Here is a 17,342-nt window from a genome sequence, read left to right as displayed (position 1 = left end):
TACGAGAGATGAAATGAAGCCACTGTGGCTGTTGAGGGGGTTAGAATGGGTGTGGGGCCTCCTATGAGGGAGGGCGCAGCACGGTTTCCAAGGCTGATTTGCTCCTTTTTCATGCAGCGGGGTCCTGAAGACTAGCAAGAAAGGCTGAGATAATCAGTGATGAGGACAAATGATTTTTTTCCCTTGAAAGTCTCCTTGCAGCCCAGGGAGCATGGCAGTCCGTTCTCTCCTGGGGCGACGGACCCACGCCAGGATCTTAAAGATCACCGTGTCCCTTCTCATTTGATAGACGTGTTTCTTGGCTGCAACCCGGAGAAGGTGGCGACTTTTCCAGGATCGAGAACCCAGTGTCTGGCCTCTGCCCAGGTGAGCGAGGCAGCAGCAGGAGGCGTGGTCCCAGAGGTAGACACCTTTGTTCCCCAAGGGAAGGAGCGGGGAGTAAGAGGGAGCTGTTTGTTTATTCTTGAGACAGCTCGAATTGTAAGGTGCATTGTTTGAAACTCAAGGACCGGAAGCTCCAAGCTGAAAGACGTCTCCTGGACGCCACAGGCAGGGCAGGTGGCCCACCTTCCTGCTTCCAGGCTGCACGCAGGTGAGGATGGAGGATCTGGCACTGGGAGAGCAGTGCTCTCTCCCACGTCAGTTGTTTATGCAGCTATTTTGGCCTGATGATTCTGGGTCCCACAGATGACCTGTCTGGACCCCTCTCCTCTCTTTCTCCCTTTTCCTGTTCTCACCGGGACTGACCCAACCTGGAGTCCAAGATGTGAACTCCCCGCCTACCGATCCCTCCCATTATCCAATATTGTCTTGCTTCCCTCTTGGCCTCCCTCCGCAATTCCAGCTGGGTTTAGCCTTTGATCAGGTGGTTCCTGGATTGCCCGTCTTGTGTCCCTTCTGGCTGAAACTCTTGACCTTCTGCAAGGCTCACTCAAATGCCACTTCCTTCATGAAACCTTCCACAAGCCCTTGTTCTAACTGAACTGCTCCTCTGTGGCTCCACTATGTAATGTCTCCCCCAAACTCACGTCTATCAGGAACTTCGGAACGTGTCCTTATGGAGAAATGGGGTCTTTGGAGATGTGATTAGTTAAGGATCTGAAGATGCGATCACCCTGGATTTAGTGTGTGCCCTAAATCCAATGACTAGTGTCCTTATAAGAAGAGGAGGGGACACAGAGGGACACACAGAAAAGGCCCTGTGAAGACAGAGGCAGAGATTGGAGTGATGTTGCCACAAGCCAAGGAATGCCAGGAGCCACCAGGAGCCGGAAGACTCTGGAAGGATCCTCCCCAGAGTCTTCAGAGGGAGAACGACCCCGCCAACACCTGATGTCAGACTTCCAGCCCCCAGAACTGTGAGAGGATACATTTCTGTTATTGGAAGCCACCAGGTTTGTGGTCATTTGGTACAGCAACCATAGGAAGCTAATATAATATACACGGCCATTTGTACCTTCACGGTAAGCACCTGGCCATGTCTCTGGACCTTTATTCATCTTTGCTACTTTCTCCCATGGCCCGGAGCTGCGCCAAACACTTAGAAACCACAGGTGGGTTTGCTGAACGAGGTCTCTCAGGGATGGCTGACAAGGGAATGAATGATGGGCCCAGGCCGTCCCCCGTGCTAGGGATGGGAAGGATACAGGACTTGTGGGATGGACGTGATGGAAGACAGGATTCACAAACCTACCTGCAGGCCTAGTTCCTGGCTAGTTGCTTTAGGAACAGGGTATATACCCACATACTGTAAACTCCCTAATAGCAAGGCAGATCCAACTCCGAGCTAGCTCACATTCTACCTCCCTGAAATCAGTCCTTGAGTCCCGACGAGGGGACTGGGCTGATGTACCTTGGCCCTGCCTCCCCCGGCCTGCAACCGTGGCTCAGGGCTCTCGTCCGGCCACAAGCCCGATACTGAACCAAAGCCTGGAACAGCCACTGCAATTCCAAACAGTCCACTTCTCCTACGTGCTCCTGCTAAAACCACAACAAACGCACAAGATTTTGGAGACTGAGCTCACTACTAGTCAATTAATTCCCTTGCGGGGCAGAGGACTGGGCCTGAGCTTTGTGAGTGCTTTCATAGGAGGAATTCCGGGAGGGCACAGGAAGTAAAAAAGGAGTGTGGTGGGGGATGACCCAGCAGGAGCCTTACCCCTGGAGACCCTCGCCAGGATAGGCCCTGCCTCCATCAACCAACCTCGGTGCACTGTGGGTAAGGTGGGATGTCTCCTGATTAGGAAATTCTGAACCCCTGGTCTTTGTGTCCCTCAAATAAAAACCTTTATTTGAGCCACCTGTGCAGCCTAAGGCTCACTACCACCCACAAATATTGCCAAATCTCATTGAACTCAAGGTCATTAAGGGAAACAACTGGGTTGTCAACTGCACCCCAAAAATTAAACAGCTATAATATCTCTGAGACATGTCAGCGGTTTGTAAAGACTCTCATGTGATACTGATTTTCCCCTCTGTTGGGAATCATTCCCCCTCAGATCCAATCCCACCGGAATCAGGCTTGAAGGCTCTCAGATGCAGCCTCTGCTCCACCAAGGGGAGACAGGAGGCATCTGGGGTTCCACACTGCCGCCTGTCTAAGGGGGGGCACCAGCACTCTCCAGCTCTCTCTGATGCTCCTGGACCACCCCCAAGCCCACGGGTTCACGCCTGTCCCCAACACACTCCCAGTAGTAAATTCCCCACACCCACAGCACTCGGCTCTTTGTCCCCAAGCCCCCTGGGCCCCAAAACACTCTTGGCTGGCGGGGAGGGAGGGTGTCCCAAGTCCACTCACTGGCCTCAGCCAGACTCAGGCAAGAAGCCACGATTCCAAATTCCCCACCGTGACAGCAAGCAGAAGTCTCATTAAAAAGCGGCTCCAGTAATTGGACAGATAATGATGAGTGACAGGGAGCACTTCTGGTCATCCTGACTTGGTCCGATGACGGGACCTAGCGTGAACGGCACTGGAAGTTTCACAGGCCCCCATGGATCCTGTTTTCGGGGGCCCTGACACCAATTTAAGACATTTCTAATCAGCCTTGGGTTTACTCCCTGGAAGAGGAGTCCATCCCGAGTTCGGAGGGGCTGCGATTCCCAGCGCACGGGCTTGCGGGTTCCACTCGGGCACTATCATACCCACCCCCCCAAGGCCAACTACTTCTTCCAATTTAGGGTTGTTTATAGTCAGTCAAGTTTTTCCAGATTGACTAAGAGTTCCTCATCTGCCTACTGCTGTCAGCCACAGAGCAGTGAAAGAGACCCAGGACGTGGGCCAGCTGGAAGATGCAGAAGAAAGTCTCTGTGGGATGCAGACAGCTAAGGAATAACAATCACACACAGTTGTCCCAAACCCACATTCTCTCCCCAAGGACACCCTCATCTGCCCTCCCGGTGCCCCTCCACGAAGGGCTTTGGGAGCCCAGCACCTTGAGAAAATGAAACTGCCGAGAACAGCTCTCACTTCCCCTTTCTCCGCGTGTCCAAGGGTTAAAAACACTTCCGAACTCCCCTTCCAACTGCAAGGTCAAGCAGCTGTCCAAACCACCCAAGGAGAAGAGGGAGTCCTGGACAGCCCGACCCCCACCAGCCTGGCCGTGGCAGGCCCCTGCCAGCCCGGCCAGGGAAGAGTTAATCGGATCAGCTTTGGCTGATAGTTTAGGCTCCAAAGTTCAGTCCCAGTCAGAGCCACCCGGAGGAATTGTAAATCTCAGGGCAGTATTTAACAAAACAAAAGCAACCTGGAATTACATGCAGGTTTGGTTTTCTACAGTACATATTTACTTAATCCCCGAGGTATGTGGCTCCATGTCAGATCAGCTGGCTTCGCCGGCCCTTTCGCCCCCCTGGTTCACAACAGTTTAAGTTTCAAACTAATTCCCTGTTTTCGCTCTTCCTTTTCACTGAGCGGGCTGGAGACAGCCCGGCCTGCTTCCCTCTCCGGAGGGCTCTGGTCACTGGGTGAGTCAGCCTGGCCTGAGCTGGGAGTTGGGTGACAGCCGGCTCACCCTCCCGACTCTGCAGCACCAGGTCTCCAAAACCTGGAGCAAGGGGTGCTGGGACCACCAAAAAGTTAAAAGCAGTGTCCGGTGGGGAGGACCCTCCCTACAGCGCCACCTCCCAACTTACTGGGGAGGGATCCCCTCCGGGGCTGTATTGGGGGAGGGGCAGGGTTGAAGGTGAGAACAAGGGCTCTTTATCTGTTGCTGGTTACCCCCGACCTCCTCTTTACTGATTTCCAAACACCTGGGCCTCTGAGTGCCTGTCGGGCCAGGCTACACCATCCAAGACCGCTCCCCACCTTCTTTCAAACCCGAACCGAGTACCCCTTCTCAACGTGTCTTCAGAGCTGCAGCCGCCCAGGTTGGGGCTGGGAAGCGGGTTGCCAAGGAAAATACGAAGCGCCAGCGAGCAGGCGGCTCCCAGCTCCAGCGAGGAGCGCACACACCCTGCACTCCAGGGTGGCGGCAAAAAGGGGAAGGCGACGGCGGGGCGGGTCGCGGGGGGACACAACTCCTTCCTTCGGGAGGGAGGAATGTGGCAACTGGGTGGGTCTCCTAAGTTTCGGGGTGGGGGCGAATAGCCAGCCAGCCACCGATCCCAAAGGAGCGAATCAGCTCTGGACCTGCCAAAAACGACAGCCGGGTGCCCGGGAAATTTACAAGGTGAAACCGACTAGCTCAGCACTCGCGGGTGGCGCGCGGCAGGGGGGTGGCTGGCGACCCTCCGCGCCCGGGCGCGCGACCCCGCAGCGGCGGCAGGTGGGCGCACCCCCGCCCCCGGGCCCCACCTCGGGCAGCCGCGGTGCCGCGTACCTTTCTGGCGCCGCGCTCTGCGAACTCGCGGGCGAGCTGTCGGCCGATTCCTCTCCCGCCGCCGGTGATGAGGACGTTCTCCCGCGACAGGTCCCGCAGCTTGGCGGGCAGCACCAGTCCGACGGCTGCTTTCGCCACCAGATAGATCATCTGCAGAGGGAACACCACCAAGGCGCCCAGCCATTTCCACACCATCCTCCGCGCCGCGGAGCCGGGCAGGGGGCGAAACTCCCCGGACCGAACAAAACAGGATTTAAAAAAAAGAAAACACCACAAACAACAATAAATAAACCGAATAAGGAGGAGAGAGGCGTCCCACCTGGCCACTCTTGAAATCACCTCTTCCCAAATGCAAAGCACAGGGTGGGGGGGAAAAAAAAAAGATGAATCCTCCTCTGGAGGAGAAAAAGCGTCTCAGAAGGTTGGGACGGTACGGGAGGTGGAGGCGAAGCCGGAGGTGGAAAGTTCTAACAAGAAGTTTCTTGCCCCAGCAGCCGTTTCGGCTGGGGAATTCTCAGGTAATGTTTACAGACTGACAGAGGAGTTTAGGCAGGGAAGAAAAAAAAAAGGCACCAACCGCACGCGCGCACCCTGCTACAGTCCCGCGGTTTCAAAGTGCAAGATTAAAAAAAAAAAAAAAAGCCGTTTCCAAATTGTAGCGCGCCCCCACCCCTCCTCCAGGAAAAAAAAAGTGGTGGTGGTGGGGCGGGGGGAGGGCATGGAGCTCCCAATTTCAGCCCGCGAAAGTCTCCCGACTCATTGCTATTCTTGGGCTCAGGAAATTGCTTAAACGCGATCTGATTGCCAGCAACGTGCAGGAGAAGTGGGGGGTCCGGGTGTCAGTTTCTTTACGTGCAGGGCTCGCCCTCGCGCGCGCTCGCTCTCTCGGCTCGCTCCCTCCCTCTCTGCTCCAGCAGACGCTGGGAGTTGCCGCTCGATCCGGCTCCCTCTCTCTCCCTTTTTAGCATTTATTGCCTTCTTTTTGTCCTTTGCAACTTGGAGAGGGCCCGGGTGCGGAGCGCGCGTGGATCGGACGCCCTGGTCTGCGCGGCCTTATTCATTCGCTCCCCGGGCAGTCGCGGCGTTGTGCGAGAAGGCGGCCCTTTTTCCCCCATTTTTTTTTTTTAATACCCCATTAAGTCTGATTGACAGTCAAAGTTGTTGGGAGGCTTCACTACGGTTCCTCTGAGTGGCTGCTGCGGCCTCCCCTCCCCCTGCGCCGTCGCGGGGCGCGCGCATAAGCGCGCACACGGGCTCGCTGCGACTTGCGCTCTCCCGGGACTGGCTCCCCTCTCTGCAAGCCGGGACTTGCCGCCGGTGTCCCTGAGGGCTCGCAGCTGGAACTCGAACACGCTGGAACCGACTCCTGCGAGCCGGCTGCCTCCCCGAGACTTTTCTCCTTGCCCCGGCCGCCCGCGGGCCAGGTGACCACCCCTGCGTGCGGGGCAGGCCCAGGGGAGCTCGCGCATGCCTCGATCCAACCTGGTCCCCCAGGGCTTTCTTTCAGTCTTTTGGTCATCCTCCGCCTCCAGGTAGGACCAGGAGGCCACCCCCCAGCTTTGCCCGGACGTTTTCTATCTTCACTTAGAGTGCACTTCCTAGGGCTGACCCAAGTCCCCCACATCGCTGGGGAGCACCGCTGGGGAGCAGGGTTTTGTTTTGAGGGGAGGGAGTGGGCAGAGTAAAGGAACCTCTGCCCCAGGTGCCAATAAAATCCCCGTAAGATTAGCTGGGAGCATATTTATTGCTCATCTGGGCTAGAATTACCTTGACTGACAGCAATTTCCTTAATAACAAAAGCCTGTAAACAAAACGTCCTGTACCTGTGCCCCTGTGCCGTGCAGGCAGCGTCTTCTCTCTTTGGGTCTCCCTGACCTGCCCTGGTGGGGTGCCCACCTTGTGACCTCCTGCCCTCCCCAGCAGAAACGTCTCCCCTACTGGAGGGTGGGACCCAGCTACTTAGAGTTGTCTGTTGCAGGAAGTCTGGGAGGTGAGTCACTAAGAAGCAGCCCCAGTTCAAAGTGCTGATGGGACTTGCCTCCGCCCCTGAACATCCCCAGGCCAGAGGATCGACAGGGAGCCAGGGAGCTGCCCTGTAATCTGGGGCAGTCGTTTCCAGCAGGCGACTTGTTCAGACGGGGACTCCAGGGCCTCACCCCCAGAAATTTCTGATTCAGCAGGGCTGGGTGCGCTGGGATCGGTATTTTTAATGCTCTGCCCGGGTGAGAAAGTCACTTTGAGCAATGCTGATTTGGTGAGGTGTGGCTGGAAATCACCTCTTCGCCTGCAAAGACCCTCTAGTTCTGGGGAGAAGTTCTGCAGGGGAGGGTCTTTCTTCACAGTGAATTGGCTAAGCCGCTGGGAGAGAGAGGCAGGGAGGGGTGAGGAAGAGAAAGTGTCCTCCATCTACATCCAGGGCCTGCGTGTGGACGCGGAGTCCTCTCGCCGACCTTGCGGTGGGGGTATTATTATCCCATTTTCCAGGTTGCCCAGCCAGGAAGCGCAGGAGGGAGGAATCCAAATCCGGACTTCTTCCCACCCCACCCCACTCTGGCAGGACGGGAGGAGAGAGGTGGAGGAGGCTGTTGGGCCAAGGACTGCAGAGCAGGGACTCCCTGAAGCCTCTTCCCACCCTCCAGAAGTGTGGCTGACGGGCAGACCACTGCCTTCGTGCACCTCCCAGGGCAGGACTCCATCATGGTGACCGCCTCTTCCCCTCTTCGGCATCTGTGAAAATGGGAAAGAAATCCCAGCCCGGGGGCGAGAGGCCCTGCCCGCCCAGCAGCGCCTGGTGTTGGTGTCAGCCAGGCCTGTGAAGACTGGGAAAGTCTGAGGACAGAACCGCGGTGCAGACGCAGCCTGTGCTCATCTGTTAGCCTCGGAGCCGCCTAGCGGCCCAGGCGGGACACTGTGCCTCCGAGCTGCCCCAGCCTCAGCCACGTTCCTGCTAACTGGCTATACTTTTCTTCCAGCCCTTTCTCCCCGTGCAGGGTTAACACCCAAAGTCTGAAAGGACTTGTTAAGATCCCCCGACCCCCGCCCCCGGCAATGTTTTAGGTGTGGGGAAACAAAGATATTGAGCAACTCCTATACAGAGACGCATGTCCACCCCAACCAGCTCTCACCCCGGTTAGACGACGCCAGACCAGCTAGGTGACCACTAGGTCCCTCTTACTACTCCCTTGGGTGTGTTTAGGATGGTGGCCCAAGGGTGGGTGGGGAGGAGGTTGAGAAGCCAGACCTCTAGTGTGTAGGGCCCTTTACACATATTCGAGTTTAATTTCCTTAACGGCCCAAGGAGGAGGTGGGTGTCATTGTGCCCATTTTATGCAGGAGGAACCAGGCCACACAGTGTGCTCTTCAACAGGTTAGGGGTGAAATCAGAGGGAAAAAGAATGCACTGGGCAATCCCAAAAGGGATTGGCAGCCCCAGAAGCTGGCCCGAGGAGGCCTGTGGCCTTTTTCTACCTGTTCCACCTACAGGATGTGGGTTTTGAGGACCTGGCATTGCTGTGAGCCCTCTCCCAGCATCAGCTGCCCAGAGGGGAACTGTCACCTCCTCTACCACCCTCCCACCAGGTCCTTGGAAGATGGGGGTGAGCAGGCACTGTGCCCTGGGCTGGGGTGCATGATTGTCCCTGTGGCCTGGCTTCAGTGAGACCAGTGTGGGACACGTCCTCCCTTCCCTCCCCCATCCTTTATGCTTTGCTGTTGGTACCCCCTCCTGGAATTTAACTCCAGGGCGAAGTTTGAAATTTCACATCCCAGGCCTGCGCCTGAAAGCCTGAAAGGAGCCTTTATGGGCCAAGGGAAGAGGTGCACGGCAGCCTGGAGAACTAACGTGTTCCGTGACTCAGCTCTCCCAGTGCAGCGCAGCCTTCACGCTCCATGTGGTCCCTGCAGCAGCAGCAGCAGCAGCGTCACGTGTTAGAGATGCAGACTCCCAGGCCCCACCTGGCCCTCCTGAATCAGACTCTGATTTTACTGCACAAGATCCCCGGGTGCTCGTTTGCTCATTGAGGTTGGAGAAGTGCGGAGGTCAGTCCTGCAGGCCTGCTCGGGCTTCTGGGTCCGGGACAGAGTCTCAGAACCCAGATGGCTGTGGGGAGAACAGTGAGAAGTGCTCAGGCCAGGGATGGAATGGTAAGATGCTACTAGTCAACGATAGGTAGACAGTGACGCCTGGGGGCCCTGCTGCCGTGAGCACCAAGCTCAGGGACCTCCCAAGGGGTCCCTTTCCTCCCAGGGGACTGCAGTCACAGGAGCCAAATCCCAGCAGGTCAGCGCCCACCACCTGCTGCCCCCTCCCCCTTCCTGCAGCTGTGGTGCAGGATCTTAATACCGATAATTTGGTGCGATGGACACACGCACACGCACGCATGCACGTGCGGACACACATGAACACATGTACGTGGCTTTATTTCACCATTGGCTACGTTTCCCTGAGCGGAACAAGCCGGCAGCGTTGAACTGAGGGGGCTGGATTTAGAAAACCTCCTGGTCTAGTGGAAAATAGTGTTCCACGAATTTTAAGATCGGCTGCCCTGGAGGGTCTTCGTGGAGACAGACTGCCCAGAGAACGTGAGCTGATGCGATGGCCAACCCGGGTGTCTTGCCCAGCCAGGGGGAACGGACAGGGGAAACCAGCTTCAGGCGGGTGGAAAGGTCCCCGTGGGGACGGGACGCTTGGGCACCAAGGTATCCAGGAGAGCAAGTCCGCAGAGGCCAGACACGATTTAAAACCTTCGCGAAGCACCTCCCCTTCCTAATACGGAACATTTGCCAAGGGGGCCCCTTTTCTCGGCCCCTTGGCAAGGCCTGGCTCATAGGACTGGACACATAAAAGCAGGTATAAAAACGCTACAAAGGCCCTTTCAGTCCGCACAGTGCCCCCTCCCTGTCCCACAGGTGGGTATTTTCCGTGGAATTGCGTCTCCCGGTCTCTCCTGGCACCGGCTGAGGTTTCCTTCTCCATCATTGTTTGGAGCTGCAGGCGTGGCAGCGGGGAGGTGGGTTCTGCTGGCTGCGTGCAAGCAGATGCTGGACAGGCCGTGTTTATCCTGGCTGCCAGGGCCGGGTGAAAACGCAGACCCGAGCCAAGGCTGGGAACGTGGCAGGAACATGGGGTGGGGGGTGCTGAGCAAGGGAACAGGCCCAGGGTGTAACGTGTCACCTGAGAAAGCTTGGGCCAAGGCCAGAAGGCACCCAGTGGTCCTCACCTGCCTTCTGCCCCTGGGTTGGTCAAATAACTCTAAACCAGGTATAGAATATTGGTTTGAGGTTGGCAAAGCTGAGTTTTCAAATCCAATCTCAGCCGCTTATTGGCTCTGGCAGGTTATTTGTCTCTCTGAGCCTCAGTTTTCTCATCCCTAAAGTGGGAATTTTGCCGATACCGAGATGATATCTCTGAAGGGCCTGGTGCAGTGTCTGGCAGGGAAAAGATGCTCACTGGGTGTTTGTTTCCTTCCACCTGGCTTCATGTGCTCAAGGAACACACTCTCTGGGGTGGGGTTGGAGGGGATGGGGGAGTCTGGGTGGCAGGGGGACAGAGCTGAGGCCATGGGAATACTAACTCCTTACCCTAAACCAGAGGTCAGCGAACCTGTTCTATGAAGGACTTTATGGGCCACGTGGTCTCTGTGGAAGCAGCTCACCTTTGCTGTTCTAGCACGAATAGCCACAAACAATACACATGAATGAGTGTGGTTGTGTCCTAGTAAAACTTTATGGACACTGACATTTGAATTTTATACAACTTTCACAGGTCATGAAGTGTCATTCTTGTTTTGATTCTTTTCCAACCACCTAAAAATGTAAAGACACTCTTAGACATATAGACTGTACAAAAAAAAAGGGTAGGCCAGGTTTGGCCCGTGGACTGTGGTTTGCCAGCATGGCCCCTAGACCACCATCAGGCTAGCAAACAACGTCACTCTCTGAAGTCCTAAGAAATCAAGGAAGCAGTCTCAGAAAAGCGGAATCTGCTTTCCTTTGCTCTTTCTGGAAATATATTTACAAAGACTGACCCAAGTTTTAATATCCACAGTATGAAGTAAAGGTACCACTTAGACTAAGACTGGATTTCACAGAGAGATTAAAAAAAAAAAAGACATGGCAGTCTCTTGAGGGATTTAAGTCATCCCAGCTAGCTGACATGTACTGCGTGCTTGTCACATCCCGGGTACTTTTCTAGCTCCTTCAAGGTGATCTCTCATGTAGTCCTAACAGATGAGGACAGAGACCCCCAAATGCTCAGTAACTCGCCCGAGGCCACTGCTTGTAGCCTGGCCTTAGTGCCTCTCGACAGTGGCCCCTCCCAGGGTCTACGAAGTCTCTGCCATTTTTTATGAGGGCTCTGGAAGACGACAAACAAGCCGGGTCCCTGCCTTCAGGCGGGAAGACAGAGCCGAGTCTCCCTGGCCCTGCACGTGCACCCTGGCACTCGGCTGCCTGCTTCCTCTGTGGCATGCGGCCCGCCTCTCAGTGGGCAGAGAGCACAGGTGCTGCCTGCCAGCCGTGGCAACAGCTTGGTTGTTGAAAAGCTATGTTTGGTCAGTTATTTCACTGTCTCATTGCATGTTGTCCTAGTCAGTTTGTAAAAACAAGTAAAAAACAGACAAATGGAAGCGCATGTATTTGCAATATGAAGATTGTGTCTCAAACTTGAGAAACTTAATGATTATTATTTTACCTTTTACTGAGCACCTACTAGGTTACCAGCTCCAGTGCATCACGTGGATTAGCTCACTTTGGGCGTACTGTTGCTGTCCCCACTTAACAGATGAGGAAACTGAGCCCCAGAGAGGAGGGTTAATTTGTTCAAATCTTGCAGTTGCTGGAACACAGATGGAACAGTCAGATCCTCCGAATCTTGTGAATCTGCGGCCTCGGTGAACGGCTTGTTGTGCTTATGTGGGGCGGTCAGTCATGAAGGAGAAGAACAACAACAAAACCCAAAAGACGTGCGCGCTATTGACCATACACAATATCATTAAAATTTTAGTCTGGAAAGCGGCTGTAATTGGGAATTTTATACTTTTGTTTGTTTGTTTCCTGGAAATAGAAGTCCATTTTCTCATATTTATAGCAGTGAAATCCTTAAAGCATTGGGATACAAAATTGAATCACCAATGAGATCCTGTTTTTGGAAAGGAAAATCCTCGAGTATATGTCTGTATTTATTTAGTTACATTCGGTGGGGATTTACTGTGTGTCAGGCAGTACACTAAATGCTTTAATTCATTTAATTTCATCTCATTTAATCAAAACAACTCCCTGGAGGTCGGATGATAGCCCTGTTTCACGTCTGGGGAAATGGAGGGTGAGCCACTTGGCCAAGGTCGTGAGACAATGGGTGGCAGATGTGGAATCGGTTGTCAGAGCCCATCCTCTCTGCCTCTGTCCCCGCTCCCTGCTCTGAAGCTTTATCTGTCCCTGTCTCCCTAGGTGAGCGCCCGCACACCCACGCACAGAAAAAAGACGGGAAGGAAACCCAGAACGTGAGCAGTGGCTGTCTGTGGATGATAGCGGGACCCATGATTTTTATCTTCTTTTAATGTCTTTTTACATATTCCTGATGTTTTACGATGAGTTTCTGTTAAGAAATGTCCACTACATGACCTTTTTGTAAAGGTAAGCTTGTGTCAGAGTCAGCAGGATACCGGAGCCCTGGTGCGAGGCCACGGAGCCCCTGACCACAGGCCTCTGAAAACCCTGCTAAAAAATAAGACAGAGCGGGGAGCCAGGACCTCTGCTGCTTGGAACTGCCTAATCCATCCTATAATACCTTGCTTTGTAGGAAAGTTCTGTGCATAAATCCCATAAAATCCCATAATGTGGAGCTGACACTGAGCCTACCCAGAACAAAATCTGCTAATGATCACTGCTTGCCAAGAGCCTGCAGAAAATGATCAGACGTGTTGCAACCCCCATGCCTGCCTCCTGCCTAAGCCCTCTCTAATAAGGACTCTTTTCATGAGTTTATAGAAACACTTTGTTCAGATCATGTTGGGTCTTTATTTCATCTTAGTTGAACACTGAACGTCTGTGGGGCTGGGAAGGGGCTGAGGGGCTCTCGAGTTTTGGGACCCAGAGAAAATAACAGGTTTGTAGAACCAGGAGCAATTACCTGCCTCCTCCCAGCCCACTGCTTCACTTTGGGACAGGACCTTTTCTGAGGCTGCTTTGGGTGATCACGGTGGCATTACCCTCAAAAAGTGGGACAGAGGCCAGGCGCGGTGGCTCACAGCTGCAATCCTAGCACTCTGGGAGGCCGAGATGGGAGGATGGCTTGAGGTCAGGAGTTGGACCCAGCCTGAGCAAAAGCAAGACCCCGTCTCTACAAAAAATAGAAAAATTAGCTGGACCTGTTGATGTGTGCCTATAGCCCCAGCTACTCAGTAGGCTGAGGCAGGAGGATTGCTTGAGCCCAGGAGTTTGAGGCAGCAATGAACTATGATGACGTGATTGCACTCTACTCAGGGTGACAGGGTGACTCTGTCTCAGAAAAATAAAAGAAGTGGGACAGAGTGAGTGTGAGTGTTGGCTGCCCCACCTGGCAGCGGTACCTGGAAGTGGGTGCTGCCCTCGACAAAAGCTGAAGTGACTTTGAGCAAGAGAGCTAAACTCTCAGTTTCCTTAGATTTAAAAAGAAGGTTGTCTTAATTGCCTTGCAGGGCTGTGGTGAGACCACGGAGGCTGCCGGACGCTTAGGCTTTCAACAGTTGTCCCCCCTGCCCCTGCCGTGGTGCCCCTGAACGGTCACCTACTGCCTTGTAGCTTATAGTTCAGCACTGGAAAGTTTTTAAACTGTAAGTCTAAAAAGACAGAAAAGTTGCAAAAATAGAACCAGGAATTCCCATATACCCTTCCCTCTTCTGTTAGTTAACATTTTGCATTTGCTTTGGTTATCCATCCATCTGTCCATCCGTCCATCCATCCATCTGTCCCTCCGTCCATCCATCCGTCCACCCATCCATCCGTCCATCCGTCCATCCCTCCATCCATCCGTCCACCCATCCATCCGTCCATCCGTCATCTACGTACAACTTTTTTCTCTGAGAGTACACAGCGAACATGACTGCCTAATAGTCCCAAATATTGCAGCGTGTATTTCTTAAAAACTAGAACTTCCTGTGACACAACCGCAGTACTTTTATCCAAGGCGGGAAAAGGACATTGATACAATACTATTATGGAATTTACTGACCTTATTCTGATTTTGCCAATTGTGTCACTAACACCCTTTTTAATATGAGAAAAGCGATTTTTTTTCTGGCGTGGGATCCAGTCCAGGGGTACACGTGACACTTAGCTGTCATGCCTCTTTTGACTCCTTCAATCTGGTCTTTTGTCTTTCTTTGTTTTTCGTGCCCTTGACATTTTTGAAAAGCACTAGTTGTTATGGGCTGAATTGCATCCCCCAAAACTCTTCTGTCAAAGCCCCAACCTCAGAATGTGCTCAAAATGTGACTGCATTTGGAGACAGGGCCTTTGAAGAAGTGATCACGTTAAAATGAGGCTGTTTCGGTGGATCCTAATCCAACCCAACTCGTGTCCTTGTAAGAAGAGGAAATTCAGACGCACGGCGAGACACGAGGGATGTGCGTGCTGGGAGCAGAGACGGTGGGAGGACACAGCGAGAAGGCGGCCCTCTGCGAGCCAGGCAGAGAGGCCCCGGGGGAAGCCGAGCCTGCCGACACCTTGATTTAGGATTTCCAGACTCCAGACTGTGGGAAAATAAATGTCTGGCGTTTAAGCCGCCCGGTCTGCGGCGGTGTGTGGCGGCCGCCCCAGTAGGGTGACGCGCAGCTCGGTTATCTCGTAGTCCGCCCCTCGCCCTGGCCCTGGCTCATTCTTAGTTGTCTTTGCTGGCTACCTAGTACACACGCCTAGACGCCTCCTCCAGCTGAATAGTCCGCGGCCCGGGGTGTCAGCCTGTGCTGAGGGCCTTGCACACGTGATCCTCCCGCAGCCCAGCCAGGTGAGCGCTGTTGTTATGTCCATTTCACAGACGAGGAAAACCGAGCATGGACGGGTTAAGGTCACACAGCCCGGAGATGGAGGAGCCTGGATCCAGGAAAGGAAAACTGATTTGAACGATTTCATAGACAAAGGGCAACGAGGAAGAGGAATCTGCTGCCATCACAGCGAATGCTGGTAGCCCGTGTCTGTGTGTGGGGAACACCTATCTGCATTTCAAGGCTGGGGTCACTCCATTCCTAAAGCTGTTCTTGGAACTGCTCCCTCCCTCTCTCCCGGAACGGCCCTTCTCTCCTTTTTGAAGCTATCAGAATATAATAGCCATCACTTACTGGGAGTGTGCCAGTGTGCCAGTTTCCGTCCCAGCGGATGTACGAGCACGCTTGTCCCTGCTATCCGTGGGGATCGGTTCCAGGACCGCCCTCGGATACCAGAATCCAAAGATGCTCCAGTTCTGATAAAAATGGTGTAGCTAAGCACTGGCATGGGCCGCCCCTAGGCCGCCTGACTCCCAGCTTCTCCTTGGGGGGAGCCGAGTCAAGACAAATATTAAGCAAATACCCAAGTTTACCTGACATCTCCAGAATTTAAAAACTATTCTATCCCGCTGGGCCCAAGCCATTCTTCATTGCCGACGCCCTGCTGCTAAAACCATACCGATACTCTCTCTCTAGGCCCAGGGACAATTGCAGAGGAGGTTTCTGATAACTTTGGGCATCATACCACTGGATGAGCAAACACTTCCAGGACTCTCACTAACACGCTGCTGCGTTCATGAGCACGGCTCAGCCAGCATCAGCTGGGAGGAGAGTTAGTTACATGGGACTGAGCTGTTAGGGGACTGAAATAGTTTTTTAATGATATTTTCTTTTAAACATTATTGATTCTTTTTCTGCTTTGTTTTCCAGAGTCAGGAAAACTTTTTTTCTCTTTTGAGCTATGTATAGCTTATAACAATTGAGTCAAGTACACTTTTGTGAGCAAAATTTTAAAAAAAGATGCAGTATTTGCAAATAACTTAAGTACATCTCCGTATACTTTTTTTTTTTTTTTTGAGGCAGAGTCTTGCTGTGTTGCACGGGCTAGAGTGTAGTGGCATCATCATAGTTCGTTGCAACCTCCAAGTCCTGGGCTTAAGTGATCCTCCTGCCTCAGCCTCCTGAGTAGCTGGGACTACAGGCATGCACCACCACGCCCGGTGAACTTTTTGTAGAGATGGGGGTCTTACTATGTTGCCCAGGCTGGTCTTAAACTCCTGCCCTCAAGCGATCCTCCCACCTCGGCCTCCCAGAGTGCTGGGATTACAGATGGGCCACTGCGCCTATCCTGTAGTGAGCTTTTAAAGTGGTCTCACCACACAGTTCTGGCCCTGACGAGTTTGTTCCCCCTGCAGGGGCACAAAGGGACATTAGAAGCCCTGGCCTCAACATAGGGTCTGTCACGCCTAAGATGGGGCCCTGGCTCCTCAGGGCTACCCAGGCTGTGTGGTGGGAAACGGCGCTGAGGACTTCTGCCCCTATGGTGTCACATTTAACCTGTTAGTTAAAGGGAAGGCAATTCTCACAGTGTCAGACACACAGACCTGGGGCAGGCTCCCTGGGCTTAAATTCCAGCTCTGTACTCACTTGCTGTGTGTCCTTGGGCAAGTTACTTAACTTCTTTGTATCTCGGTTTCCCGGCCTGTAAAATGGGCACAATGTCCACTATGCTGCTACCCCTAAGTGTTTGTAAATGCTTAGACCAGCGCTAGAAAATGCTGCACGGCCGTGAAATAAATGTCAGACTCCCGACGGAGGACATTCCTTTGAATTTGAAACCCTAAGTTTCTGCTTGAGACATTAAAAAAAAAGTTCACTGCCTGTCCCCACGCTGCCTCCAAAGGGTGGCTCACACCCACCCTAGAAAGGTTTTCTGGCTGCACATAGCTCAGGCTTTTTCCAGCCAACACTTTGGTAGGCTGGGGTAAAATGGATGAATACCTTGGCCTTTGCCCCCGCGTGCCTGGGTTTCTCCCTCCAGAGGACAAACCCAGCCGCAGTGTGTGAATCCTCTCAGGTCCGGGGTGGAAATGCTGCCTCAGCCCAAATATCAAGTCTTATGGCCTGTTTTCTCCAGAGCCGCCCTCCTGAATTCTTGGGATTCTTGGCTAGTAGGCGTGTCCCCAAAGGATCTGCTCCCAGGTCTGGGTCAGCATGGGGGGCACTGCCTGCGGCCCAGGGTGTGGGATGGGGTGGGGAGAGGGCGTGGGGCCAAGGATTTTCACTGTCCGGTGAGGCCAGGGTGTTGTGGTGGGGCTCAGGCCTCACCCCATCTTCCCCAGACACCTTGGGCCTCCTGGGGGTGGCATCCGCAGCAAGTTGCTGGGAAACGCTGGCTCTCGGGCTCTCCCTCCTTGCTCCCTCCTGCTCCTTCCCAGGTCACAGACGTTGCAAGATGGATTTTTGCTGTGAATGGCAGGAGTGTAATTACGGGGTGGCTGAGGCTGGAGCTGGCCACCCAGAACACCTTGTATTGTTTCCCCTCCGGACTTGGTGTTTTGGAACA

At 53.8% G+C, this 17,342-nt stretch overlaps 1 protein-coding gene across 4 annotated transcripts in view; it reads right to left on the bottom strand.

Moving 5' to 3' along the window:
• Nucleotides 1-6,758, bottom strand: part of DHRS3 (dehydrogenase/reductase (SDR family) member 3) — a 38,724-nt gene extending 31,966 nt beyond the window's left edge. The window contains exons 1-2 of one of the 4 annotated variants that reach the window (XM_012662597.1): nucleotides 6,641-6,758; nucleotides 4,818-4,967 (exon numbers count right to left, since the gene is read on the bottom strand). In XM_012662597.1, coding sequence (XP_012518051.1) covers nucleotides 4,818-4,967 — 150 coding nt within the window. In that variant the 5' untranslated portion in view covers nucleotides 6,641-6,758. The other 3 variants (XM_012662598.1, XM_012662596.1, XM_012662595.1) reach the window with 3 other exon arrangements.
• Between the last annotated feature and the right edge of the window lie 10,584 nt (nucleotides 6,759-17,342).

This window comes from Propithecus coquereli, unplaced genomic scaffold, assembly GCF_000956105.1.
Source record: "Propithecus coquereli isolate 6110/MARCELLA unplaced genomic scaffold, Pcoq_1.0 Scaffold77, whole genome shotgun sequence".
NCBI lineage: Eukaryota > Metazoa > Chordata > Mammalia > Primates > Indriidae > Propithecus > Propithecus coquereli.
Note: the sequence above shows the minus strand (reverse complement) of the source record. Positions and strands in the feature narration are given on the sequence as shown.